This window comes from Podarcis erhardii (assembly GCF_964252035.2).
Source record: "Podarcis erhardii genome assembly, chromosome: 17".
Classification (NCBI taxonomy): Eukaryota; Metazoa; Chordata; class Lepidosauria; order Squamata; family Lacertidae; genus Podarcis; species Podarcis erhardii.
Genome location: NC_138515.1, coordinates 10997209 through 11025114, shown reverse-complemented (window position 1 = coordinate 11025114; position 27906 = coordinate 10997209). Strand labels below are relative to the sequence as shown.

At 43.9% G+C, this 27906-nt stretch overlaps 1 protein-coding gene across 7 annotated transcripts in view; it reads right to left on the bottom strand.

Moving 5' to 3' along the window:
- Positions 1-18392: 18392 nt before the first annotated feature.
- The window catches only part of GLIS3 (GLIS family zinc finger 3), a 181585-nt gene continuing 172071 nt past the window's right edge, over positions 18393-27906 (bottom strand). For all 7 annotated transcript variants that reach the window (XM_081844929.1, XM_081844930.1, XM_081844928.1 and 4 more), the window contains 2 exons: positions 23668-23850; positions 18393-20129 (listed from right to left, as the gene is read on the bottom strand). In XM_081844929.1, the coding sequence (XP_081701055.1) occupies positions 19993-20129; positions 23668-23850 (320 nt within the window). In that variant the 3' untranslated portion in view covers positions 18393-19992. The remainder of the gene's footprint in view (positions 20130-23667; positions 23851-27906) is intronic.

Sequence of the window (27906 nt, the reverse complement as noted above, 5' to 3'; positions counted from 1 at the left end):
TTGTGAGAGGACCTCAGCAGCTATGGGGGAGTTGCAGTTAAGAAGATGCTGGCAATGTTCTTTCCAGCACAGTTTAATAGCTTCTTTATCTTTTAGAAGTGTGGCACTGTCTGTTGAGCGTAGGGGGCTTATGCCTTGATTTATTGGCCCATAGGTGGTCTTTGTGGCTTTAAAGAAACTCTGTGCATCATGAGTGTCGGCTAAGTGCTGGATTTCATAAGCTTTTTTTTTATCCACCAGGTGTTCTTTAATACTTTGGTTGTTCTTTGAACCTCAGCCTTAGAGTTGGCATTGGGTTTTTTCTTAGTGGCGATAGAGTCTTATCTGCTGCAGCCTTCATCTGCCTTCACAGCCATTGTAACATGCCCCTTGTTATCTTCCACCTGTTCTTCCCTCGAGGACTTCTTGGATCATTCTTTGTCTAGCTCCTTCCCTTTGACCTTACCACCTTGGGTGACCCTGCTGGGAGTATGACAATCCCGACTGCTTCGCTCACAAGGGACATAGGAATGTGCAAGCCCACTCACTACCACAAGGTGATGATCCAGCGAGTGAGAGTTAGTTAGGTGGCCTCTCCTGACCAAGGCAAAAGCAAAGGTGTCTGCTGCTTATGGTCAGGACAGGGTTAGTCTGACCTGCAATCCATGGTTTGTAAGGAAGTAGCAAGCCTGCCTCTGCTTCCCCCAACTTTCACTTTGCAGATTTAGATTATAAAAGCTGGATGTTCCAGAATAATATGCAAGGTTGTTATAATAGACAAATCACAGCATGGTATCTATAATCTTTATATGTAATACAGAAGCATTCTGGATTTTGTGTTTTTTCTCTTTCTAGCTCCCATTTGGTTAATGATGCATAGATTTCCAAAACGGTGCTCTAGTTTCAGTTTATTTCTTGTATCTCATAAACTTCACATTCTGTTTTCAGTGTGCTCTTTTAAAACCAAATGTTTACAATACATTTTGCACACTATACCCCAACCCAGGCTGTGTCTACTCTTACAACACTAATATACTCAGCCCTTGTTTTTGTCAAACCCTTGTCTTTGTCAAGTTGCCTTGTATAAACAGCAAGATTCAGGTTTAAGTTAAAATACTATTCCACAGATCATACATATTCTGAAACAAAAACTCCTTTTATGCTTGCTCTACTGCTCTGTGGATTTTGCTTTTCTGATGTGATGGTAATGAGAGTTATAGTATACATTTGTTCTGTCAACTATTTTCTTCTATAACAAGCTTACCAAATCAACATTACAGGGGTTTAGAGAGGTTATTTTATTATCTGAAGATATGTTTAGGTTCTCTAAAACAAGCATTCCTATAAGCAGTGATAACAGTCTGAATACAGAAAAGCTATTTTCTTTGGTATGCAAGACAGATTGAAAACATTTTCTCTTTGTTATTTGATTATGAGAAAATTTCCCAGACTGCATTTTTAGTACCATTTCAAAGCTTGGATTTCAATGCAGTGCTAAATTTATTCACCAGGGGTCATCGAAGGTCTGATTTTTCTTTGTCTACCTGTTGACTCTCAGATGCACTAGGAAATTTCAAAGCCTCCACAAGGATTTAGTATTTGATATTTTTCTGTAGCAATCTCTTGCAGCTGTACAGTTATGTTTTTTTTGTTTGAATTTTGGGTGCTGACAAGACGGCCATTCTTTCCCCCCAGATTTGCAGGGGGGAAACTTTTAAGACTTTGCCTGCAAAGCTGTTCTTACTCTGACAGAGAGTATCTTCTTTGTTATTAAATAGCAGAACATTAATAAAAGCAGTAGCAATGTGAGCTGTGGAATCTGGTGGGAAAAAGAATGGCCATGCATGGAAAGTTGCTTTGAGATGTAGGAGTCTAGCTTCACACTTGCTCGTGTTCTCTCATGTTTGGCCAGCACTGACCTTCCTAAGTGCTCTATCACAATACAAATAAACACCTGCAAGGCACCCACTGACTGCACCCTCACCAAGTCCTAACACCAACAAGTCTGAGAAGTACATTTAGCTTGTCTCTTGGCCCAGTCACTGCCCCCCTTGAGTCCTTCTCATCTAAACAGGAGTGGCCGAGCTGCAACCCCCCAGTTGTTGTGAGACTCCCATCAGCTCCAGCCATCATGGCCAACGATGATGGAAGTTGTAGTCCCACGACATCTGGAAAGCCACCAGTTCCTCACCCTTCTCCTAGGAATGGCTCACAGGTTGTTACCTGTTCCATTTTGAAAGCTTGCTCCATCTTGAAAACATGGTGAATGCAAAATCAATTATTATATGCGAGGTATCTAATCAATGATCAGATGCTGCAATTAATTTTTATAGGGGAAAATCACATGGCAAGAGGATTAAGTCTGCAATGTGCCCTTTAGAAGAGTGATTCTGTCTCTTTTCCTTTGGACATAGAATTTGAATTCTGTGAACAAAGTATAAATGGTGTTTTAGAAAAGAATGGTTCATGGTAGAACTCTGGCTTCATAAAATAACATACCCCAGCAAGCTTTTTAACTGCTCTCTCTTTACTGCATTCTGTTCCTTGAAGGAAGCTGCTGATACTTAATGAGGTTGCCTGGAGAGTTTGTGTCCAGCAGTTCGTAATCCACGAGCCAGATTCTAAAATGCTTCTTTCAAATCAATTAGTGCTAATAGTGAGGCGATCTCTTGAACTGGCACACACACGCCTTCCAATGCATAGTTGTTTTCTGCTACTTAGGTAAATCGTTGAGTCACATGACTCTCAAAATAGGACACCAATCTCACTAACGGCCAATTTGTGTTTGCTGAGCAGCATGGGAGCCACTTCAGGGTAGCTGTGCACCACATCACTGAGGTCTACAGGAAACAATCAGGAAAGTCAGCCAAACAGTTACTTGCCATGTCAACTTCACCAGTCAGGGAGGAATTCTGTACCAGCTGAAGTTTCCAAACTAAGGAGGAATGATGTTGTCATAGGAAACAATCATACCTGTCACCAGACCAAGGGCAGTGCTTCAGGCAGACTTTATTTCAGTAAGGCAGGAAGCAGACACGGGGAAGTAGCTCACCTGCCGCCTTGGGTAGGTATGAATTGCAATGGCTGTTAAAGGCAACTCAGAAAATTCAGCTGGTACAGAAGGCACCTGAAAGCTCGTGGAATCCAGACGTTCAGAACATGGTGCACCAATTCTATATCAGTTGCATAGACTGCCAACTCATTTCTGGAATCATTTTAAAACTCCTGGTGTTGATCATTAAAGCCCTAAATGGTTCGGGGCCACACAGGACCACCTATACCCAGAGGAACCTGCCCTTTTCTCTAGCCTGCCACTAAAAACCATCAGATTGGCAGTTGCAAGGAACAGATCCTTTTCAATGGTGGCCCCACATCTTGGGAATTCCCTCTCCTGGGAGGTGCATATTATCACCTCATTTATTGGTTCTGTTTTTAATGTTTTATTATTTGTTACATTGTATTATCCATACGTGTTTATTAGACTGTATTATATTATTAACATCTTATTTATATATAGGCATACATTAAATATATAACATTTATTCAGAGATTCATATTCTGTCCTTCTAAGGCATTTGCTTTACCAGAGTAAAGCCCTAAAAAGCCCTAAACAGATCTCACCATATAAAACCTTATCTTCCTGGTGAGAGAAAAACTTAATAGAACAGGAATGGTTTCCCCAACCAATGGAAAGTGGTGAGGGCAGCAGTCAAGTGAATCTTACGGGACAAAGGCTTCTCTAATCTGGGTGTGGAGAGAGCCCTTTCTCTCATCCAAAGCAAGCCATTTGAGCCTCCACAGCAGGCAAAGCCAATGTCAGATTTTGGGGAGGAGGGATTGGGTCCACTGGGCCTTTCTCCTCATCTTCAGGAGAAATGACTCCCTGAGATGCAAGTGGTTTTTTAACTGGAGCCCAGCATTCAGGCCTTCTGTCAAATTCATCCTGAGATAACCACATTAGGAGCTGGAATCTGCTCATTCCTGGTAAGAACAATGTCCCAAGAAGGCAACGAAGAGGAATTGTTGGTAGTTTCATCAGCATAATTGTTGTTGTTTTTAAAGACACCCCTTCCTGTACAATCCAGGCAACACTGATGGATAAGATTTGCACCGAATTATGAAGCTCCTTCTACGAGGAGACCTGTGAAGGTGACCACGTTTTCCCACAAGGGCTTTCAGCGCCTTCCAGTCTGAGATGCCAATCGATCTCCAATGTTCAGCAACAAATGGCAGGTTCATCAACAAATGGGCTGGGTGTTCATCAGTATGCAGATGAACCCAACTCTACCTCTCCTTTAAATCAGAACCAGCAAAGGCGGTGAAGGTCCTGTGAGCGTGCCTGGAGGCGGTTGGAGGATGGATGTTGGCTAACAGATTGAGGTTGAATCCTGACAAGACAGAAGTACTGTTTTGGGGGGACAGGGGGCGGGCGGGTGTGGGGGATTCCCTGGTCCTGAATGGGGTAACTGTGCCCCTGAAGGATCAGGTGTGCAGCCTGGGAGGCATTTTGGACTCCCAGCTGTCGATGGAGGCGCAGGTTAATTCTGTGTCCAGGGCGGCTGTCTACCAGCTCCATCTGGTACGCAGGGTAAGACCCTATCTGCCTGCGGACTGTCTTGCCAGAGTGGTGCATGCTCTAGTTATCTCCCGCTTGGACTACTGCAATGCGCTCTACGTGGGGCTACCTTTGAAAGTGACCCGAAACTGCAATTAATCCTGAATGCGGCAGCTAGACGGGTGACTGGGACTGGTTGCCGGGACCACATAACACCAGTCCTGAGAGATCTGCATTGGCTCCCAGTACGTTTCCGAGTACAATTCAAAGTGTTGGTGCTGACCTTTAAAGCCCTAAACGGCCTCGGTCCTGTATACCTGAAGGAGCTTCTCCACCCCCATCATTTAGCCCAGACACTGAGATCCAGCGCAGAGGGCCTTCTGGCGGTTCCCTCATTTCGAGAAGTGAGGTTACAGGGAAACAGGAAGGGGGCCTTCTCGGTAGTGGCGCCCACCCTGTGGAACACCCTCCCTTCAGATGTGAAGGAAATAAGCAGCTATCCTATCTTTAAAAGACATCTGAAGGCAGCCCTGTTCAGGGAAGTTTTTAATTTTTAATGCTGTACTGTTTTTAACATTTGATTGGGAGCCACTCAGAGTGGCTGGGGAAACTCAGCCAGATGGGCGGGGTATAAATAATAATAATAATAATAATAATAATAATAATAATAATAATTCCATCTTGAAATCTTTCAAACTTCAGATTGTTTGGATTTGAATTGTGACTCTCTCCTTTTCTATCCTCAGATTCTTTTAAAGGGTTTTGATTTGACATATGCTCCACAATGGGGCTAGCAGGGAATTGTACAAACCAATCCAATCTGATTGTAGCCTCTTTTTTTCTCATGACAGAGGAAGAAAAACCTGCCAGCAAATAACAATTCATAAGCAAGGAAAGATTAACTGTGTGCACAGGATTTGCTTGTCATGTTATCTTTCTTAATCCTGCAGCCTTCAGTGGTCCAGATCTTACAGTTAATGAGATCTGGAGCATTTAGGTCCACACAGGTTTGATGGAGCTGCTCCAGTTGGTCACAGAAGTGGAAGCCTGGCCAGCTGGCTTGTATTGGCTCTTTGGGACATTCTTGGTAAATGCAGGAAAGCACCAGCAACAAGGAATAGCAATCCAATGAGGCAGCAGCTTTGTCTTTTGTTTTCATCCTAGTAAGTTTTTTGAGGCTCTGTGAATTCTCTGCTTGGAGAACAATGTGATGTGCAACATTGAATGTTGGCATCTTAACCACAGACGAAACCCCGAGGCCCACAAAATCATGTCATTAGGAGAAAGCGCCCTGAAAACAAAAACAGCAGTAAATATATTTGACAGGCTCAACTCATTTTGCTTATTTTCTGCTTCCTGTGGGATAAGAGGAAGACTAAAACCTTTTCATGGATTAGAAGTAAGCTCCCGGGTAACCATTGTTGCATTGTAATCTTCTGGCATACCCTGGAAATTCTTTGGAAGTCAGAGCATTTTTTTTTTTTTTTTTGGTATATTTATCTTGATACAGAATAATTTGTGCAACCTAAACCCACAGCATTTATCGTTTCTTTCTTACACTGTTTTCCAAAAAAAGAAAAAAGAAAAAAGTAGGAGCTGGATATTTTTAAATTTTTAATCTCTCAGTTTTTCTTCCCTACAACAACTTTTGTTCTCCTGTCAAAGATAATCGGAGCAGCCCTGCAGTAGGAAATGAATGTCGGAGCATGCAGTGACTTAGAGTAAAATTAGGTTCTAAAGAAGTTAGCAGAACCCTTTCTTTCCAAGGCACCTGCAGACAAAGAGAGAGATCTTAACGGGCTTCACTCATGATCTCTTAGGCCTTCAGGCTTTCTGAACCTGGGTCCAAAAGGAGGTCTTCTGGAGGTCTCAACACAAGGGAGAGAAGCCCAAGCCTGACTGCCTCACTTTGGCCAGTCTGTGGCTGTGTATACGAAATGCAGCCGTTTGGCACATTGTGATTGATTGATTGATTTGTCTGCTGTCAAAACTCTCCTTGTTCAAAAATAACCCTCCCTCTTCAGAATTTAGCAGGGATTGAAGACGATAAAGACACTGATCCAGGTGTTTGCAATGGACTTGCGCAACGGATTTTGGCCAAGAGAAGACCTCATGAATAATGCCACATCTGCATGACGCTGCTGCCCACAGATTTAATCATTAGCTACCAGTTGGGAAATGTTGCCAGTTGGGAAATGTTCCTTGCTGCAGCATTATAAAAGCCTATTCTAGTCATGATGACATTAGGGGACTTCAAACAAGTAAGGTAAGGGAGTATGACTCATAAGAAAGAGATAATGGGACACAAGCCTTGGTTTTCAGGGGGTGGGGGAAACAGTAGCTAACTGTTGTTATTCTATCCCTCCAGGAAACCTTATAAGCCCACAATATGCTTAAAAGAGTTCTGAAGGCAGAGAGAAGCAAATTGCAAGTGAAAACATCATTTCTCCAAGGCCATCTTCTTGCCTGTAAGCCATTTGGGTGATTCCTGTGAAGGCCAGTAACCCAGTCCAGACACAACTGGCACACTCAAACTGGCCTGAATGGTCTCATGGACACATCCTGACAGCTAGGTATTCATGCACACTTGCTTTACTGAATCCTGTCCCCATAAAAACAACCCAGCCTCCTGGTCTGACCTGCTCCCCATCACATCACCTTCATCCTTTGGTTCAGGAAACTTGCAACAGCATTCAGGAGGGTGTCCCAGTTTCAGTGGCGTAGGAAGAGGGGTGGGACATGGGTGGCGCTGTGGGTTAAACCACAGAGACTAGGACTTGCTGATCAGAAGTCAGCAGTTCGAATCCCTGCGACGGGGTGAGCTCCCGTTGCTCGGTCCCTGCTCCTGCCAACCTAGCAGTTCGAAAGCACGTCAAAATGCAAGTAGATAAAGAGATACTGCTCCGATGGGAAGGCAAACAGCGTTTCCGTGCGCTGCTCTGGTTTGCCAGAAGCGGCTTAGTCTGCTGGCCACATGACCCGGAAGCTGTACACCGGCTCCCTCAGCCAATAAAGCGAGATGAGCACCGCAACCCCAGAGTCGGCCACGACTGGACCTAATGGTCAGGGACCCCTTTACCCCTTAGGAAGAGGGGTGCGGTGGATGCGGGCCGCCCTGGGTGTCATCACTGAGGGGGGGGAGGTGACAAAATATCAAAAATATGTGTTTTTGAAAAAACAACTCCTGCACCCACCGCACACCCCTTCCTATGCCACTGCAGGAGCCCCTTCCCCTCAAGTGATTTCCAGAAACCAGAAGCATTGCTTCCTCCAACTTTGAAGGCAGAGCACAGCCTTTATGGCTGGTAGCCTTTGACAGCCCTCTCCTCCATGAATCTGCCTAATCCAGAGGCGTAGCTAGGTGAGGCGGGGGCACTGGGCGCCACACTGCGGGGTCTGCAGCCTGCCTGAGCCATGCATCTCTCCTGCCTGCAAGTTCTGTGCTGCTTTTTTTGAGCAGTGTGGGGCTTGCGTCTGCCCACTGCCTCAGCCGCCCTACAGCTGAGGGGAGGCTGCGGAGAGGCTCAACGCAGTGCACCCTGCTGTGGCTCACCCCAACCCCATGGGCAGCTTGCCCTGACCCCATGGGTGGCTTGCTCCGCCCCTGGCTGCAGGGCGCGCGTACCGCTCCGGGCACCCAAGCGGCTAGTTAACGTCACTACCCAGTTGGGGAGCTATGTAAAACCCTGGTAATAATTTCACATAAGGCATTCTGCTGCCTTCCGCATTCCACATCCAGAATCTGACCAGGCTGGCAACTGAATCTTATTTCAGTGCTGCTGATGGGACAACGGCCATCACAAGAGAAGAAGGTTAGCTTAGGAGGAGCTGTCTCACTCTGCCGAGTGTTAGTGCCCATCCTGATTCCAATTTGGTTTTGTGAGAAGACAATCCTTTAAGAGACTCAGCAAACACACTGGCCCCCATTCCCACCTCCTGCTCATGAGACAGAGGAGTCCCATTGTTCTAGGAACCTTGCACTCCTACCTCTGTAATGCTCCTGTTGCATGAGGAGGCCTACTGTAGCAGAACAAATGTTTATCTATTCCAGCATCCTGCCTTCCACAGTGGCCAAGATGCTTCCAGGAAGCCTACCACACAGGCATGAAGACAGCTCTTCCAGGGTTGTTCTGGTCACCTCAGTTTTCAAGCAGGAACATCTGATCCATGTGTAGTGCTTCAGCTGAGCAGAAGGTGCTTATCTCTGCCTCTCCTTTGAAGACCAAGACTGGGTTTCATCCTAACATTAAACACCCTTGCTTGATGACTGACAGATGGGTCATGTGCTGTTGTGTGTTGTTCAGCAGCAGTGGTGCATCACACAGGGTTGGGTGCTGGGCTTCTGGAACCATGGCTTCTGAATTTTGTCCAGCCTCCCTGGGGCAGAAGCTATCCATTTGATGCCTGCCACCATTAACATCAAAAGGGACACGGGTGGCGCTGTGGGTTAAACCACAGAGCCTAGGACTTGCCGATCAGAAGGTCGGCAGTTCGAATCCCCGCGACGGGGTGAGCTCCCGTTGCTCGGTCCCTGCTCCTGCCAACCTAGCAGTTCGAAAGCACGTCAAAGTGAAAGTAGATGAATAGGTACTGCTCCGGCGGGAAGGTAAATGGCGTTTCCGTGCGCTGCTCTGGTTCGCCAGAAGCGGCTTAGTCATGCTGGCCACATGACCCAGAAGCTGTACGCCAGCTCCCTTGGCCAATAAAGCGAGATGAGTGCTGCAACCCCAGAGTCGGTCACGACTGGACTTAATGGTCAGGGGTCCCTTTACCTTTACCTTACCATCAACAGCTAACATTACATACTATCAGAGCTTTCATATCCTCCGTGCACCCAGCAACTCACTGTTGTCCTGGGAGCAGGGGAAGAGAGCTTAGATATTTTGAGGCACAGATGGGTCAGTACTGGAGAGCTCCATCCTGCTTGCCAGGAATAGGATGCATCTTTCATTACTGCAGCACAAGCGCCTGCCTCAGCAACATGGTCCTTCTCCTAGTATGACATTTTTGGCATTTTACAACACTTTCAACTATGCAAAGACTTGAACAAAGAATGTGACCTCTGAAGGAGGTGTGTTATGGCATCATTTCTTCTCCATGCTCCTTTACTCCTCTCTGCCCCCACTGGGCTTGGGTCCACAGCTAGTTAACTTGACTCGCCATACAATACAGCATGCCTGGCATTCCTTCTTACAATTGTCATAATGAATTCTTGGAAACTAGTGGAGCGATGCACATGCTGGTTTTCTGCAAGGCAAAGGCATATCAGCAGGAAACCGGCTGGTTTATTAGGGGACAGAATGTGATCAGAAAGACAACACCCCTGTTGCCCTTTTCAAATGCCTTTTATAGGGAGTTCTTTGGGTCTGCAAACCCCCTCTAAATAGGAAAGGCCGTTAGGAGAACTCTCGCAGATTCTCGGTGGCTTATTTTACCCAAGACAGCTGGGTGAATGATTAATGCTTTGCTGTGTCAGGTGTTCTTTATCGTTTGTCCCTTCCCCCCCCCCAGATAATTAGTTGGAACTTGGTATTCAATAATGCTGCCTTTGTTAAATGCCTGGTAGATGAGGTAAGCCTGCAGAACTGAGGCCAGTGCATTTAGAGCAAAGCTTCCCCTTGTCAGAATTTCCCCCCAAAGTTTGGGGCAGTGGGTGGAAACAGAACCTGGTAGGAAAGAGTGAGAAAGTGGAAACATCTGAGAGACACTTGTTCCTTCTGTAAAGCACACAATATAGAGACATAGCTGGGCTTCCTATTTCAACTTATTCAGTAACAATCTACTTCCACCCGTGGAATCCTGAGAACAAGGCATCCTCACCGAAGAATGGTGGGGTCTCATTGAGCTCCAGATCCTAGGATGGTTTGAAGGAAGCCATGTGTGATGGACAGCAGAGCCAGACCAGAGCCTGGGGATGCAGTGCCTCAGAATTCCACCAGAGGGCTGAGATCTCGCTCTGATTGGCTACCAGGCCAGAAGGGGGTGGAGCCAGCACTTTGGGAGAGAGAATGAAAGGAGCCATTTCTGATTGGGAGATGGTTGCAGAGAGGGCAGGAGGAAGAGGTGAGACAGAGAGTTGGTTCTCTGTGTGGAACATCCACTCTGAGGGAGTCTCTGAGCTTAGATTGGAAGACAGTGTTTAGTGTCTTGGGAGAGAATTCAGACAGCATTGGCTGTACATTCTGCATGGAGCAAAAATGTTTTGTCACCATGTATGACAATTGCTTCCATTTTCCCATTACTTGTTTTATTTCCTATATTCCTTTCATCATTTTGATACAATTAGCACACCAGACCATGGATACAAGGAATATACAGTGGTACCTCAGGTTAAGTACTTAATTCGTTCTGGAGGTCCGTTCTTAACCTGAAACTGTTCTTAACCTGAAGCACCACTTTAGCTAATGGGGCCTTCTGCTGCCGCCGCGCCACCGGAGCCCGATTTCTGTTCTTATCCTGACGCAAAGTTCTTAACCTGAAGCACTATTTCTGGCTTAGTGGAGTGTGTAACCTGAAGCGTATGTAACTTGAAGCGTATGTAACCCGAGGTACCACTGTATTGAGAAAACAAGTGGTTTGCTTTGGCTTGCGGGTGTGTATTTGCACAAACGCACAGCAGCAACCATGCATGAGGCTGGTATTTGCTAGTTGCTTCAAAGGTATGCTGAGACGTCTAACAAGGTACAGAGAAAGGAGTTCTTTGTTACAATTTACTAAACTAGCCCATCTCCTTTGTGAATCATTAATGATGCTGATGGCCTGGTAAATTTACTTTGTCTGTAAATCTATAAATGACATGGGAAGATGTGGTAGAATGATTTCTATATCTGACTTCCACATAGGAACATTTGAGTTGAATAAAAGGTACTAGGAAGCGATAAATTTAAAATTTAAAATCACGGGGGCTGGACTAAAGGTAGCATCATATCAGGGACAGAAAAATAAACCCAATTCCTGTCTTCAGATGCATCAACAAGAAATTTGACATTAGTTGGGATTAGTTACGATTTCACCCTCACTTCTCCATTAACAAGCCATAGCCTTTCCATTCACCCATGTCCCATTTGTCACAAATTGTAACCATTCGGAGAGCTGGTTCTGACTCCTGATTGCCTCCAAAGTGTGCCAGGCCCTGCCGTGAGCACAGCTGGAGCAAACATGTGGAAATGATCTTTGCATGAACTGAACCTGCCATCGAGACTCTATTTGCACAGGAGACCTGAATTCCACATTACCTTTGCAATGCAATGCATATTGTAGGAACCAGGATGCTTGTGTATAACCCCACCCCATTTGAATTCCCTGCACAGGGAAATCTAGCATGTTAGGGATTTTGTTGTTGTTTAGTCGTTTAGTCGTGTCCGATTCTTCGTGACCCCAAGGACCAGAGCACGCCAGGCACTCCTGTCTTCCACTGCCTCCTGCAGTTTAGTCAAACTCATGCTGGTAGCTTTGAGAACACTGTCCAACCATCTCATCCTCTGCCGTCCCCTTCTCCTTGTGCCCTCCATCTTTCCCAACATCAGGGTCTTTTTCAGGGAGTCTTCTCTTCTCATGAGCTGGCCAAAGTACTGGAGTCTCAGCTTCACGATCTGTCCTTACAGTGAGCACTCAGGGCTGATTTCCTTCAGAATGGAGAGGTTTGATATTCTTGCAGTCCATGGGACTCTCAAGAGTCTCCTGCAGCACCATAATTCAAAAGCATCAATTCTTCGGCGATCAGCCTTCTTTATGGTCCAGCTTTCACTTCTATACATCACTACTGGGAAAACCATAGCTTTTACTATACGGACCTTTGTTGGCAAGGTGATGTCTCTGCTTTTTAAGATGCTGTCTAGGTTTGGGATAAGATTACATAAACTTTCCTTGACATCAAGCCATCTATGAGGAGGGTAATTTTTGTTGTCGTTTTAATGTCTCCCACATTCGATTCAATCACAAACTGGCCTGCCTGTAGTTAATCATGATTGTTTGTGGAGACTAGGCTTAGACAATCCTTGGACAATCTCAGCTTCCAAATCTGGGTGGCAGGCTTGTTTCAACCAAGGGAGTGGGGGCATGGCTTGCTGAAGAGTCAAATGGTGGCTTGATTTCCAGTCTCTGGCACCCTTGGGAATACAATCTCCCTGAAGGACTGCAATATTGCTCTTCCTCCTCTTTCTCAGGACACCTCCTGAAAGGTAATGCTGCAGGGCTTGCGTGACCCGAAAAGTAAATTAGCAAGGCTTGACTGGCAGGAAGCTAGAGCTCCCGGTTACTTGGCACTCTTGGAGGACCCTTGTGAGGGAACAATGGAAACTCATCTGCACAGCCCATGAGACCCCCTGCTCCATGGAGAAATATAATGGAAAGCTTTCTTGAATGAAATGGGTTCACCTTTTTCTTCTTATACAGTGGTACTTCGGGTTAAGTACTTAATTCATTCCGGAGGTCTGTTCTTAACCTGAAACTGTTCTTAACCTGAAGCACCACTTTAGCTAATGGGGCCTGCTGCCGTGCTGCCAGAGCCCGATTTCTGTTCTTATCCTGAAGCAAAGTTCTTAACCAGAAGCACTATTTCTGGGTTAGCGGAGTCTGTAACCTGAAGCGTATGTAACCTGAAGTGTATGTAACCCGAGGTACCACTGTATGAGATAATTGTATGCAGCACTGCACTTTGAGTTGTCTCCTGGTTCCCCCTCCCCTCTGTATTTTCATTTTATTGTGCTATTTTTCTTTTTATTTGTTAAACTCATTATTCTTACTGCATTTTGCATGTGGTTATGTCAATAACCATTCTATATGAAAAATGACGACAACAGCAACGTTTCTTATTAAAAGGAGAAAAATCAACCAAGGTAGTTCCTTGATTAGGCTGCAATCATATATCCACTTAAAGGTAAAGGTAAAGGGACCCTTGACCATTAGGTCCAGTCGAGACCGACTCTGGGGTTGCGGTGCTCATCTCGCTTTATTAAGCCGAGGGAGCCGGTGTACAGCTTCTGCGTCATGTGGCCAGCATGGCTAAGCCGCTTCTGGTGAACCAGAGCAGCGCACGGAAACGCCGTTTACCTTCCCGCCGGAGTGGTACCTATTTATCTACTTGCACTTTGACGTGCTTTCAAACTGCTAGGTTGGCAGGAGCAGGGACCGAGCAACGGGAGCTCACCCCGTCACGGGCATTTGAACCGCCAATCTTCTGATCTGCAAGTCCTAGGCTCTGTGGTTTAACCCACAGTGCCACCCGACAGTAAATCCCACTGAACTAAAACTACCAACACCTACTAGTTATTATGGCTCTATTTTGCCCTCAAGATCAGAGACAGGAGGTGTCCTCCTTGTGACTTTCCATGGGCATCTGCTTGACCACTTTGAGAACAGAATGTGGGGCTAGACGGGCTTTGGACTGATCCAGCCAGGAGGACTCTTCCTAGAACCAGTGTGGTGTAGTGGTTAAGAGCGGTGGACTCGTAATCTGGTGAACTGGGTTCGTGTCTCCGCTCCTCCACATGCAGCTGCTGGGTGACCTTGGGCCAGTCAGACTTCTTTGAAGTCTCTCAGCCCCACTCACCTCACAGAGTGTTTGTTGTGGGGGAGGAAGGGAAAGGAGAATGTTAGCTGCTTTGAGACTCCTTAGGGTAGTGATAAAGTGGGATATCAAATCCAAACTCTTCTTCTTCTTCTATGGCCTTCCCTCACAGTACACATGTATCAGATTGTATGGTTTGTGCAAATTTGCTTGATGTGAGCACATTTCTAGCATATTGGTTATAATTTAAACATAAGATTAGATGATTGCCCAAAATACTATATTTTATCAATGCCATGAGCATTGATAAAAGTGCAAGTTTGATACCAGAACATCTTCTTTTCACTGTGCTGGAAAAAAGCCACTGATTGTAGCATTTATTTATTCTTAAAATATTTCTGTCAACAACGATCTAGCATGCCTTTATCCTGCGGTACAGAACTTAGTGCTGTGGGCCTCTGTCTGTGTGTGTGTGTGTGTGTGTGTGCGCGCGTGCGTGCGTTTTAAGAGAACACGCCATATGGAACAAAACAGAAACAGAAAAAGTTTTAGTGGACAACTGCAGCAAGAATTCTTATCGCAAAATATTGGAAGACACAAGATTTACCCACCCTGGAAGAATGGCAGATGAAGATGATCGACTACATGGGATTGGCAGAAATGACCGGCAGAATCCGATACCAGGGAAGAGAGTCGGCGCAAGAGGACTGGAGGAAATTTAAAGACTATTTACAGAAATACTGTAAAATTAATGAATGCTAGAATGATGTTGGACTGAAATTAAATGGTTACCAGCTGTAATGTAAAGGTTGAGTAATAAGCTAAAATAATTTATATTAAGTTACAATAAGGATTTGCTGAAATAAGACCTGAACTGGAATACAAAAGGGGGAGGTGAGAGGAGGTCCGAGATATAAGGTAATGGAAATAAGTGATGGGAATTATATTTGTTTTGTTTTGTTTTTAATTGTGTATTTTTGGTATTTTGTTTTCTGTGTATTATTTGTTTTTTGTGGTTTTTATGTTTGTATTAAATTGGAAACTTGAATAAATATTTAAAAAAAAAGAAAAGAAAAAGTTTTAGTGGACATTGGTAGTGAGTATTAATTAGAGCAATGAAAGCTAATAAAAACTAAATAATATAATTAAGTACACTATTGTGTTTTATGTAGACATTTTTCCAAAGTGTAAGTCATTTAAAAAGGCTTTCAGTTCAGTTTTCCCCCTTCAGTTCCTGCCCTTCCCTCCTGAGTCCAATATTTATAATTAAATGCAGTCCTAAATATTGGCCCAAAGCAAGGACGTTTTCCCAAATAAGCCTCCAATTTCCTCCTCCCCTTCTCCCAACATGTTCCTAATTATATGAACAAGCTCAACTATTATGGGACCTTCTGGTGAAATTCAATGGTTAGAGAATGCCCCCTCTATTTTTTAGACCAGAACTTGAAAGAAGATTTCCATTTTCATATTGATGTGTTATAGATTTCCAGGTTCACTTTATTTATTTATTTTATCATGTGCACAGACCCTTCATTTCACTTTTTATACTAAAAAAGGACTTCATGAAACAAAAATAACTTATGATTATATGAAATGTAACTTTAACCAATCACATATCTATACATATTAATAGAAAAAAAGAAGATACTCTATTTCTTTTTTTAGGCAATGCAATATGCAACAGATATATGCCAACGATAATAAAAATCAGACAGATATACAATATGGTATAAAGGATTCAGCTCTATATAAAGGAGGAACATATATAAATATGTACAAGAAAATGTGAGATAGAAAACACGTTTCTGCATACTGTACCATCTTCTCCCATGAAAGTGCTTTGCATGAGCAACGTTACACAACAAGATGCTCCACTTTGCCTATAAAATGAACACAACACCCTGTTAACTAACCCATCTCTTTTATTTCTGTTCCTTTAAAAAAATCTCACATAAAAAGTGCTCGGGTTCTTTTTGCATTCCTTTTTTAAAATGCTGCTATAAAATGGTACAGTCAAAACACAATTAATTGCCTTTCTTAAAAAATATAATATAAAAATTGGGAATGAGAAGAACAGTACTAACATGAAAATGCTTCTGCAAGTGACACAAGTAAACCGGAACAATTGACTTCTGATAAAAAATTCCTTTTTCGAAGGTACATGTGAACTCCAGTGTACATTTCTTCTGAAGATAGATATAAAGACTTTATCAGAAGTTGATGAAGATGGGCAGCCCCATCTCTTGATTTAGCAGAGCCAGCCTGAGAGAAAATTTGTTTATTATGAAGCCTCCAGTAAGCCTCTACTCTCACATAAGAGTCTAGAGGGTGGCAACGAAGGAGTTAAAACAGCACAAACCTGTAGTGATTTTCTTGTCCTGCAATGATATACCTACTAATGGCTGTGGAGAAACAAGATTCTTTTCTACATGTGTGGGCGATTCTGCTCTCTTGCACAGAGAAGCCAAGGGGCTATTAAAAGTGCAGTGGGAATTAATTGCTTATGCAACACAGTTTTGCAGTGTTGCCATAGACCTACTCCAAGAAGAGTGGAAGATGCAAGCTAGTGTGCATCTGTATAATGTCTTCTCCTTTCTAAATCTTTACATAAAAATAGTTTATACTGAATCCCTTTAAACAGGCATTATTATCCAGCTAGCAAAAAAACCGAAGCACCATTTTTGTAACACAACAGTCCCCTAGTGAAATAAAATATCCAAGAGTTCGGTAAAGTGCTGCCCTCTTTTCAACAAACCAGTTGGAGTACAAGATGAGTTGTGGAATCTGCTCATTCGGGGATGCAAGTTAGAGTGGGTGCTTCTAATAGAGCAGTCAGTGTGAAACTGCAGACTGCAGAATAGCAGACCTGGTTTTCCCCTGGAGCAAGGCAAGCCTGGACTTGAGGATCACTTGGACACCACCACACGGGGACAAAATATAAGTCAATGGGACTTACTTCTGAGTAGATATGTAAAGGACTGTAGTGTAAGAAACAAAATGGCCCCATAAGATCATGGCAGCCCATACAGAAGCACACAAGACACATCTCAAATAAAGATCCATTACGTGAGAGGGGATGTATTAAGCTCCTGCTCTTCAAAATGTGGTCAGGAACCTCCTGCTCATTCTGCAGAGAGCAGTCCTGGATCTCTGCCCCAAATCCTGCCCTTAGGACACTATAGCACTTTCAGTTAAAATGAGCCTATGCTTGTAGAGGTAACAGATGTAATTTGGCTCCTGACTGAAGACATCTGGTCTTTCTTGGACCCCCAAACTCCAGGGTACAATGATTGAGTCTTGACTAATATTTAGACTGTCAAGCACAATCATTTGAGGATTGTCACAGAATTTTCTAAAGACTAAAACTAAAGCTTCACAGAATGGTTGGAATCTTCCCGTCTTTTTCCAGATGTTAAGCCCAGATTCAAAGGTCCCCACCTGCATCCAGGGACCTGCTTCTGTCTCTAGTCACTGTGTTGATTTGTCTGGCAAAATGGGGCATTCAGGAATCTGTTCTCCATCCATCGAATAGGAAGTGACTGGCCCTGTCAAAGCTGACCATTTTTCATGGGCGGCATGTATAGACCTGATCCAGCATGGATTGGATTTGCCATAAACCACGAGGGTTCATCCCGACTGAAGTTTCTAAGCACCGCCCACTGATTTTTCTCCCACTGTATGTTACATCACTTCTAGACTTTTCAGCTGCATCCAGGGGCACCAGCTTGGGGAAGGGGCTGAGGGACCTTGGCACCCCCAAAGTTTCAAGGAGGGGGCCGGGCCCCCTCAACACAGCAATGTTTGCACACTGTATGATGTGCTCAACACATCAGCGGGACAAGCCCAAGCGCCTGGCCACATCCCTCTGTCTTCTGCTGTGTCAAGTTCACTTAGTTTTTGCAGGGCAGAGAGCAGGAATTCCATATCAAAACAAGACTGAAAGGACCCCAGGCTCTGAGTATAGGATATTTTTATTTCCCATAGCCGGTTAAGGTGGATTCAGGATCTGGTTTGGGAAGGGGAGCCAAACAGAGATCCCTCTTGTGGGAATGGGGAGCCAGGGCTTGGCTTTCATAACCGCAGGGAATAGCTTTAGCATGTGGCTTCAGTATACCCATAATTGTACAATTATGACTGGTTTAAAAATGATTAATTTTTCAAAATAATTTCACCATTTCAAAAACTCTTCTCTTTATCCTTGCTAAAAATTAAGTGCATCAATTCCTTTGGCTCTTGGCATAGTCACATTTTGTTCCTCTGCGGTAACACGCTATTAACAAGAAAAACACACATTTAGAAATTGCTGAAATGCTTTGGCCCCAATACGAATGGCCCACAATACACATTGCATAAAGAAGTCTGCCATTTTAATTATATAATAATGTAACCATGACAAAGGCCACATCTTGACCATGAAAATTCATTTTCTACTGCCCACACAGGCTCATAACTATACAACAGAGAATTACCAGCTACATGAATTATTTTGGGATGCATTAAAAACATGGCATGTCGTTTTTATTTTTGTAAGAAAAAGTAAGTAGAAAGAAGAGGAAAGGAATGCATAGATTTAAAAATGATTGAAATACTAACATACCATATTTACAGCAGATGGAATTATAATAGCCCTTTCCATAGAATCTTCTAGAATATATGAGGGACAATGCCAGGAAGGTGCTCTCTTACAGAATATGCAGGGTTGAACGACATGGGACACAATAAACCTCTGACCAAATGGAGGGGCAACTTGGATCAAGGCTACCATGCTGGGAGGGAGAAGTACAAGCCCTCTCCCAATGTTATGTTTCTTCTATGGAAACCCTTCTTTCCCTGAGGCTGCTTTTAGCTGGAAGGGGGTGAAAAGAAAAGCTTCTTCACTGTACCTGTCCGCCCCCCATAGCAAAAAAGCAAAACACAAGGTTTGGGAGGGGTGGGCTTCCATTGGAGAAAGCTTAGCACTCTTCCCCCAGAATAACAGCACCATCTGAAATTACCACCAGCCACCAGATTAAAGAAGGGATACTGGGAGATCTATTACAGCATGTGAAGTCTGAATCCAACACTTGTGGGACCCAGCAAGGTAGTGTTGAAACCCTTACTTCTCTGGCAACAGTAGTGAATACACCTTCTTTATGTTGACTTCAAGATCCAATGAATCTTGCTGGAAACACCTTCAAATATTTGCAAACATTCACAGGGAACTTCTGTTCTTCATGGGAAACACCTAATCTAAATATGTGCGCTTTTTTGAAAAGAACCTTCCATACAGAATTCTACACATGGAATATAAAAATTAAATTATAAAGCATTATTCAATATCAAGTGAGATTAACTCTCTCCAATGAAGGACTGCTAAGACACCACAAACAACTGTCTCTCTTTCGGCTAATACAGTTAATACTGCGTTGTTAAAGAGGACTGATGTTCCCAAATTCCAAAAAGACAGTGGAATGGTGCTGCCTCCAGCTCCAATTGGTGCCTCAAAAACCGCTCATTGTCTTCAGCCCTGCAAGGCTGTGTACTGGGCCTGCAAAGCACCAAACAAGCTCATTATGCAAGGCACCTTTGCTTTTTCCAAGAAAGTTGTTGCAAATTTCTACAGAGTCCTTTCAGAGGGTTTCCAAAAACTGTGGTGAAAATTTCAACAATTCATCTAGAAATATAAGAAGCAGTGGTTTTCTTATTCGTTCCCTTTGAAAAGAGGTTTTACCACAAAAAAGAGACTGAATTAAAAAAGCAGGTGCTCACACTTCAGCAGGTAAGTTTCAACCAGAATCTTCCCCCTTACTGTATATTTATTAGCTGCATCTGTGACGGTCAATGCTATCTGGTAGTGTTTCCTTCGTTTCTTGGGTAATACACTCAGCACTTGAACTGACCACAAAAAGATGGTCCATGATAGAGTGGTTCTGATAGGGAGTAGTTGCAGGAGTGTAGCTTTCTCCCCTCCTCAGCCTTCGGTGTAAACTGAAGAAAGTTGACTCGGACAACGATCTACAGCATTTATTTGAAGGAAACTGGAGTCCTCAATTCCATTGCGCAATGAATCACCAAATATCTCTGTAGAGCCTGATGGAAGATCATAAACTGAGAAGAGAAGGTGAAAATGAAGAAATTTTGTACATCAAATAGACTGAACTGGAAGAAATTTGGGTAGGTTACACAGTAGAAATCTGGGTATAATTACATGTTGCATGCAAACACAGGATTCCTCTTGTGTATTTTCAGAGAGGAAAACATATATGGAGCACTGCAGAAGCTAAAGCTGCTTGGAAGGCAATCTGCAGCAGAGAGTGGTTGGCAGGGCAAGGGTTAAGCACCCTTTCCCTTTCCCGCCAGCCTCCCCTCCCCCGCAAATCTTCTTTTCTACACACAAAACAGTCTTCAGGCTCTCAGTATTCACTGCACCTGCTGCTTATGTGCTCAATTAGCTTTGAGATTTATTAGTAAATGCCATAATTTCCTGACATTTCCTTATGAATATTGGTGAATCTTACTATTATCAAATATCTAGCTAAAAAGCACAGGCTAGGTTTGTAAATGGTTTGGGGTAATATATGCATGCTCATCGCTTGTGGACTGTAGCGCAAAGAACTTATATACCATATTGGCCCGAATATAAGCCACACCTTTTTCCCAAATTCCGACCGTGAAAAGTTAAAGTGTGGCTTAAATTCGTGACCTTACAAAAATCAGGTTTTACAATTAATAATAATAATAAAGAAAATTTTTATTTATACCCTGCCCTCCCCGGCCAGAGCTGGGCTCAGGGCGGCTAACACCAGTAAAATTACAATAGAAACATAAAGGGGGAGGGAGAAAAAAACCCCAATTTAAAATACAGGTTAAAATGCAATTTAAAATGCAGCCTCATTTTAAAAGTATCCCATAGATCAAAATCATAAGGGGAGGGAAGACATCATAGCTGTCAACTTTTCCCTTTTCTTGCAAGGAATCCTATTCGGAATAAAGGAATTTCCCTTTAAAAAAGGGAAACATTGACAGCTATGGGAAGACATAAGGGTCAGACTGAGTCCAAACCAAAGGCCATGCGGAACAGCTCTGTCTTGCAGGCCCTGCGGAAAGATGTCAAGTCCCACAGGGCCCTAGTCTCTTGTGACAGAACGTTCCACCAAGTCGGGGTCAGTACTGAAAAAGCTTTAGCCCTAGTTGAGACCAATCTAACCACCTTGTGACTTGGGACCTCCAAGGTGTTGTCATTTGTGGAACTTAAGTTCCTCTGCGGGGCATACCAGGAGAGGTGGTCCCATAGGTACGAGGGTCCTAGGCCTCATAGGGCTTTAAAGGTCAAAACCAGCACCTTGAACCTGACCCCGTACTCCACCGGGAACCAGTGCAGCTGATAAAGCACTGGATGAATGTGATCGCGCCGCGAGGACCCTGTAAGGAGCCTCACTGCGGCATTCTGCACCCGCTGGAGTTTCTGGGTCAGCTTCAAGGGCAGCCCCGCGTAGAGCGAGTTACAATAATCAAGCCTGGAGGTGACCGTTGCATGGATCACTGTGGCCAGATCAGGGTGAGAAAGGTAAGGGACCAACTGCTTAATACGGCGGAGATGGGAAAATGCTCCCTTTGCTGTGGCTGCAACCTGCGCCTCCATGGAAAGGGAGGCATCGAAGGTTACACCCAAGCTCTTGACAGAAGGCGCTGGCACTAACTGAGCCCCCGCAAGAGATCAGATTTGGCCTCCAACCCCATGTTATCCTGAGTCAGCCAGAAGACCTCTGTCTTCGAAGGATTGAACTTCAACCGGCTCCCACACAGCCATTTTACATATGGTAAACGGAACAAAAAAAAATGTTTCTTTGCTGATTTGTGAGCTCAAGACTGTTCATTTGCCATTGACGGGTGTGAGTGCCTGCGGAATTGTAGCGACTGAATAGCGATTTGCGATTTGAGCGACTGTATGGTCACTTTTGGGGGCTTGCGAGATCAAAGGCTTAAATGGGCTTGGAGTTACAATTCTACCAACCGTGGCGATTTTCAGCGGGTAACCCAATTTTAAGGGAGCGGCTTATATTTGGGTTTTGTCTTTTTTCCTCTCCCTCCCCTTGAATTTTAAAGGTGCGGCTTATTTGAGGGTGTCAGGGAACTGCCACTGGCTCAGGGGCGAGAGGGGAAAAGCCGGGTGGATTACAGAGAGCCCCCAAAGATTGTGGAAAGCAGCACCTCCTCAGCGGAGGAGAGTAACCACACCTCCAGTGGAGAGGAGCTTCAGGGCTTGGAGGAGGCGAGGCGGGGCCAGGACACCTTGCCTGAGCAAAGCAGGGAGGAGAGAGGTCCTCCATTGCCCACGACCTCCCTGCGCAGTAGGCCTCCGCGCCGAGAGGGGAAGCGCAGATTGGGCGTCAAGAAACTACTCTGCTGGGGAAGGTTTAAGGACCGCCCACTCACAGATTCTGCCAGTGAATGAGCCAGCCACGGAATAGTGGCGCTCTGCATGGTGAAGGGTCTTTGGCACCAATAACGAGGCTTTACACCCGACCAGGGAGGCATTTGCCTGATTGCTCTCGAGTAACCCACTGATATCCTTACAGCAGGTGTGGCCAATATGTTATGCAATGGAGAGCTGGCCTGGTGTAGTGGCGAATCGGAGAGTCAATGGGGAGGCCTGAACTCCCGGGATCACCTTCAAGCAAGTCTCACTTCCTCAGCCCCAGTCCTCTCATTGCAAGATGGGGAATTATCACGCTGGCTTTCCTCACAACACAACTTTGAGGTTCACCCCTGGATGATGAACAGGAAGTGCTTTGAAGACTTTAAAGGGCTACACAGATGTTAAGCATTATTATGCATGAAGGAGTATTTTATTTATTATTACTTATTTATTAATAACATTTATGAACTACCTTTCAAAAAGGACCTGCCTGTTCACATTTTTGGAAAGTCACCAAAGGCCAGGCCCAGTAGCCAAGTTTTCTATACAGACCTATGAACCAGTCCTAAGACACAGGTGCTCAGGGTTAAAAGGCTGCAGCAGAAGAACTGTGTTCTTTACTTCTGTCCATTTCTGTCACTGGCCTGTTAGAGGCCCAGTCTAGATTGGATTAAGGGACAGAAACTGCTGATTTTCTTCACAGATGGTGAAAGAGCAGATGGGAATTCTCAGAAATTTGTTTTAAAAGAAACAAATGTTTACAGCTAGCCGTGTAATCCAGTTTAAAGCTGGCAAGGTTACAAACTTAGTGAGAACCACTTCACAGGTTACCAAATTCCTATGCAGCAAATTATTTAAGAAGGAAGACTACAAAATTGCCACAACTGGCTGCTCATTTCTCAGTATCTTACATGCAAGTTGCAATTCATGAGCGACATGTGGAACCAGATCGATATCTTACAAGGTGTGATAACATTTGAATTGACCCCAGGTTTTCTTAATAAAGGTCCAAAGTGCCTCTTAGAAGGTCTAGACTAGGGAGGAGTGTTGATGTAGGGGGATTATGGTGTACAGCATTATGAAATGAGTTTCAAATGGGTGTTGGGGATCAGTACACACTTTGGAAACAGAATATCCTTTCCAGAAAAGAACTCATGAAACTAAGAGCTCTAGAAAGATTTACCACAGAGTGCACCTTTAACTAACACGACCACAGTAGGGGGTTACCTGTAATGCCAGAATGCGCTGAAAATGCTCTGTGGAAAACATCAAAACCTCCCTGACCCACAGATGTGGGTACAAGACAGTCTTCAAAAGGCGGGACCATATTACAAGTTCCGCCATGTTGCAAATTTCTCTGATTGTCGGCATAATGTGGGGAACAGAATGTTTGCAGCTGCCCGTAAACACCTAGAAAGAGAAAAGACATAGAAATAGATCAAACTCATTTTCTGTATTTACACCAGTTTCATTAGAAACTTCTCTTTGACGTCACTTTTCCAGGAAGTTTTGGCAATATATTTCAGACTATTTTAAAGCTGTGCCGTCAACTCCTTAAAGCAAGTGCCACCATAGTAATTAATTGTCTTGGCATTTTCATGAGAATTTTCTCTTAAAAATCATATTTGCTTGCCCTTCTTTAACCTTCAGAAAGTTGCACTTCTCCTTGAGTATCTTTTGTCTAATTACACAAATTCAGCCTTGATGAGAAAAATGGAGAGACACACGAAAACCAAGGCTATGGCAGAAGTTGAAACCACAGCTATGCTTCTCTTAGTCCTAGGCAGTTAAATTGCAGGCCTGAATCCGTAAATTTTCTGAATTCTAGCACTGTTTCACTCTAGCACTGAATTCTAGCACTGAATTCTAGCACTGTGAAATGAAGTAATAGTAATCTATTGTGTACCATATCCTGAGTCCTGAGCAAAAAGAAAGATTAGTTTTTGGTGACAACAAGTCTCTAGAAAAGAGAGAGAAGGGATTATAAATATTCTTTAAAATTGTTCTTTATATATGAAGCAATGTCCTCAATTTAGTCCTCAATAGATTTGGGTAAAGCTTGAAAAAAATGCATATAATGTTTTACTATTAAACTGTATTGGAAGGTGGGGAAATTAGTGCTTCCAAAATAATAGGCAAAGGGTGATAATTATACATTTATAATTTTACATTCTTGTGTCTTGGGAGAGAGGGACATACTTTGTTCCATGACTCATACTTTTTAACACTGGGCAATTTTGTGTAAATCAGCATTCCCCTCAGAGCATTTGGGATTCAGAATAGGGCATTGTGAGAAGTTCTAAACCGAGAAGGAGTGTGGAACAATGTCAAAGAACATTTTCAGCCCGGCTTTGCCTAAGTCTTGCCAGCTGGCTTCATGTACCAGAGATGGAAATAGCTGTTTCTGGTAACTGCTGTGACTCAGCTGTAAACTCTCACAGTGCGGCCACGGCTGGTTGGGACAGCAGTTATTTTTAAGAATGCTTTTCAAGTATGCACAAAGCGCCATTGAGAGTAATGAGCTAAAAACTGTTTTGGAAAGTTGTTGTTTTCTATTATTTTACTATGGCCACTTTTCTTCTTAAATGTCAGCATAGAGCAGGAGAGGGGAGATCTGTTGCAAATAGCCAGTACAGTTGGCAAACCAGTTCATTTAGAGAAAGAAGGTAGCTTATTTTCCTAGAGGAAAAAGAGTTAAGAAAGGTGAAAGCATTACGAGTGAAGAGAGTTGCAGTGCCTTGTCCCTGTGTTGACGTCTTCATGGGTACACAGATGGATGTTTCCATATGCAAGTTTGTGTGCCTCAAACTACCAATGATTGCTTCAGTTTTAAGCCTTTGAAACTTATCGTATTTTTTGCTCTATAAGACTCACTTTTTCCCTCCTAAAAAGTAAGGGGAAATGTGTGTGCGTCTTATGGAGCGAATGCAGGCTGCACAGCTATCCCAGAAGCCAGAACAGCAAGAGAGATTGCTGCTTTCACTGCGCAGTGATCCCTCTTGCTGTTCTGGCTTCTGAGATTCAGAATATTTTTTTTCTTGTTTTCCTCCTCCAAAAACTAGGTGTGTCTTGTGGTCTGGTGTGTCTTATAGAGCGAAAAATATGGTATTTCCCTTCACACTTGATGGGATCCATTTGTGCTTTTTTTTTTTTTTTTAAATAATTTTTATTAACTGGCCAATCACATCAAATTAAATCACATCATATAAATTCCGAATTACAAAGCCAAATTTTTAAATTTGGGATCCATTTGTGCTGTGTGTTGTGGTCCCCTCCCTCAATTAGTACCTTTCTGTCCACCACTAGTTCAAGAAACCTGAGGTTAGTTGTAGGCATGCGTACAGCATGCACTTTTCCTTGTCTTTATTTGTTTTTAAAACACAGGTTTTGCGTGAAAGAGCAGTAGAAAACAAAAACAAAGGAAGGAAGGAAGGAAGCTTGCTACTCCCAGTCAGGCAAGCCTTTGGAACTGCTTGCCTGAAAAGCTGCTACAGTGGTACCTCAGGTTACATACGCTTCAGGTTACAGACTCCGCTAACCCAGAAATAGTGCTTCAGGTTAAGAACTTTGCTTCAGGATGAGAACAGAAATTGTGCTCCGGCGGAGCGGCAGCAGCAGGAGGCCCCATTAGCTAAAGTGGTGCTTCAGGTTAAGAAGAGTTTCAGGTTGAGTACAGACCTCTGGAATGAATTAAGTACTTAACCCGAGGTACCACTGTACTTGAAGCCCATGAATAAGCGAAGGATGCCCAAAGGCTGGTTGGACGAAGAACCGTGACTATGGAAGCCAACCAGTCCGGTATTACAGCAGAAATGCACTTCAGATGAGGCTCTGGAACTGGGGACTAGCTTAGCTCAGTTATCTTCTACGCCTTCGGTAGGTTGTAAATATGGCAAAACCAAAGGAATAACAACAAAGCTGCAATAAATGCAGAACAATTCATCCACATAAGAACACAGCCTGTGCTGTCTTCATATCACCCCAAAGCACTTATGAGCTTGAGATGCTGATAAACGCTGCATTCAAAGTGCTAGCTTTCAAGATGAAGTAAAATCAAAAGTGAATGGCAGCGGGGAATGTAGCTAAGTATGGCAAGAGAAAGATGCAAGGAAGCTTGGCTGTGAAGCAAGGCCCATTATTGTGTTGTCTTGCAACAACCCCCTGCATTTTTTGCAACAACAATCTCTGAATTTTTTTGTAGTCAATAACCCTTCAGACCTCTGCAAGATAAAAAGGTAAAGGGACTCCTGACCATTAGGTCCAGTCGTGACCGACTCTGGGGTTGCGGCGCTCATCTCGCTTTATTGGCCAAGGGAGCAGGCATACAGCTTCCGGGTCATGTGGCCAGCAGGACTAAGCAGCTTCTGGCAAACCAGAGCAGTGCACAGAAATGCCGTTTACCTTCACGCCAGAGCGGTACTTATTTATCTACTTGCACTTTGAGGTGCTTTTGAACTGCTAGGTTGGCAGGAGCTGGGACCGAGCAACAGGAGCTCACCCCGTTACGGGGATTCGAACCGCCGACCTTCTGATCAGCAAGTCCTAGGCCCACAGCGCCACCTGCGTCCCTTCTTCTGCAAGATAAAAAAAAACCTATGCAAGATATCCAGTGATTTTTTTAAAAAACAAAACCCTAGGACACGTTTAAAGCCACTTCTCAGACCATGCTAACATTCCAAAGAGTCTCCACATTCACTCCCCACAAGACTATGAACTGGCTCCCAGATGGCTTGATGCATCTAATCCAAGACAACCCATATTATCTTTTATTGTATTTCTTCTATTTAACATGCCAACCTCATTACTGGTAAGCCAGATGTTCTTGATCTCCCCCAACTTTAAGTAATCACCACCCATCCCTGTTTGGATTTATTTGATACCATTAATTACTCTTCCACTTTCGAAGGCAAATCCCAGCTGCAAACAGAAGAATTGTAAAACACAGGGTGTCAGAAGTACTCTAGGGCACAGAGACTCAATAGAAGCATTTATTCTATCTTATGTGTAAAAAATAAGTGCTTATTTTCTTTTCAAGCATGTTTTCAGGTGCCACAGCCAAAGATCAATGGTTTCTAGATAGAAAGCAATAATAAGTATTTTGTTTCACGCACATGCTCCTATCTATCTACACACACACTTGTGGGAGAAAGAGAGAGATGAGTCGGTGTAAGTTAACTGGTGAATATGCACAGACAGAGATGATGTGCACATTCATATAAATCAAGGGTTGGAGAACATTTATTTGACTGAGGGCCACAATCATTCAGGCATATGTTAGGGCTGTGTGTGGATAATGGGAGGAGCCAGAGCCAAACGTGGGTGGAGCCATTCTTTCCCCCCCCCAGATCTCCTCCCTCTCCAGTGGGACTTTGGTAGAGGGACAAATCACTCCAGTCAGAGGTCTGAACTGATCATTAGAGCTGATCAGAGAACTGTTTGACTGCTCCATCCTTCCCCTGATTTCTC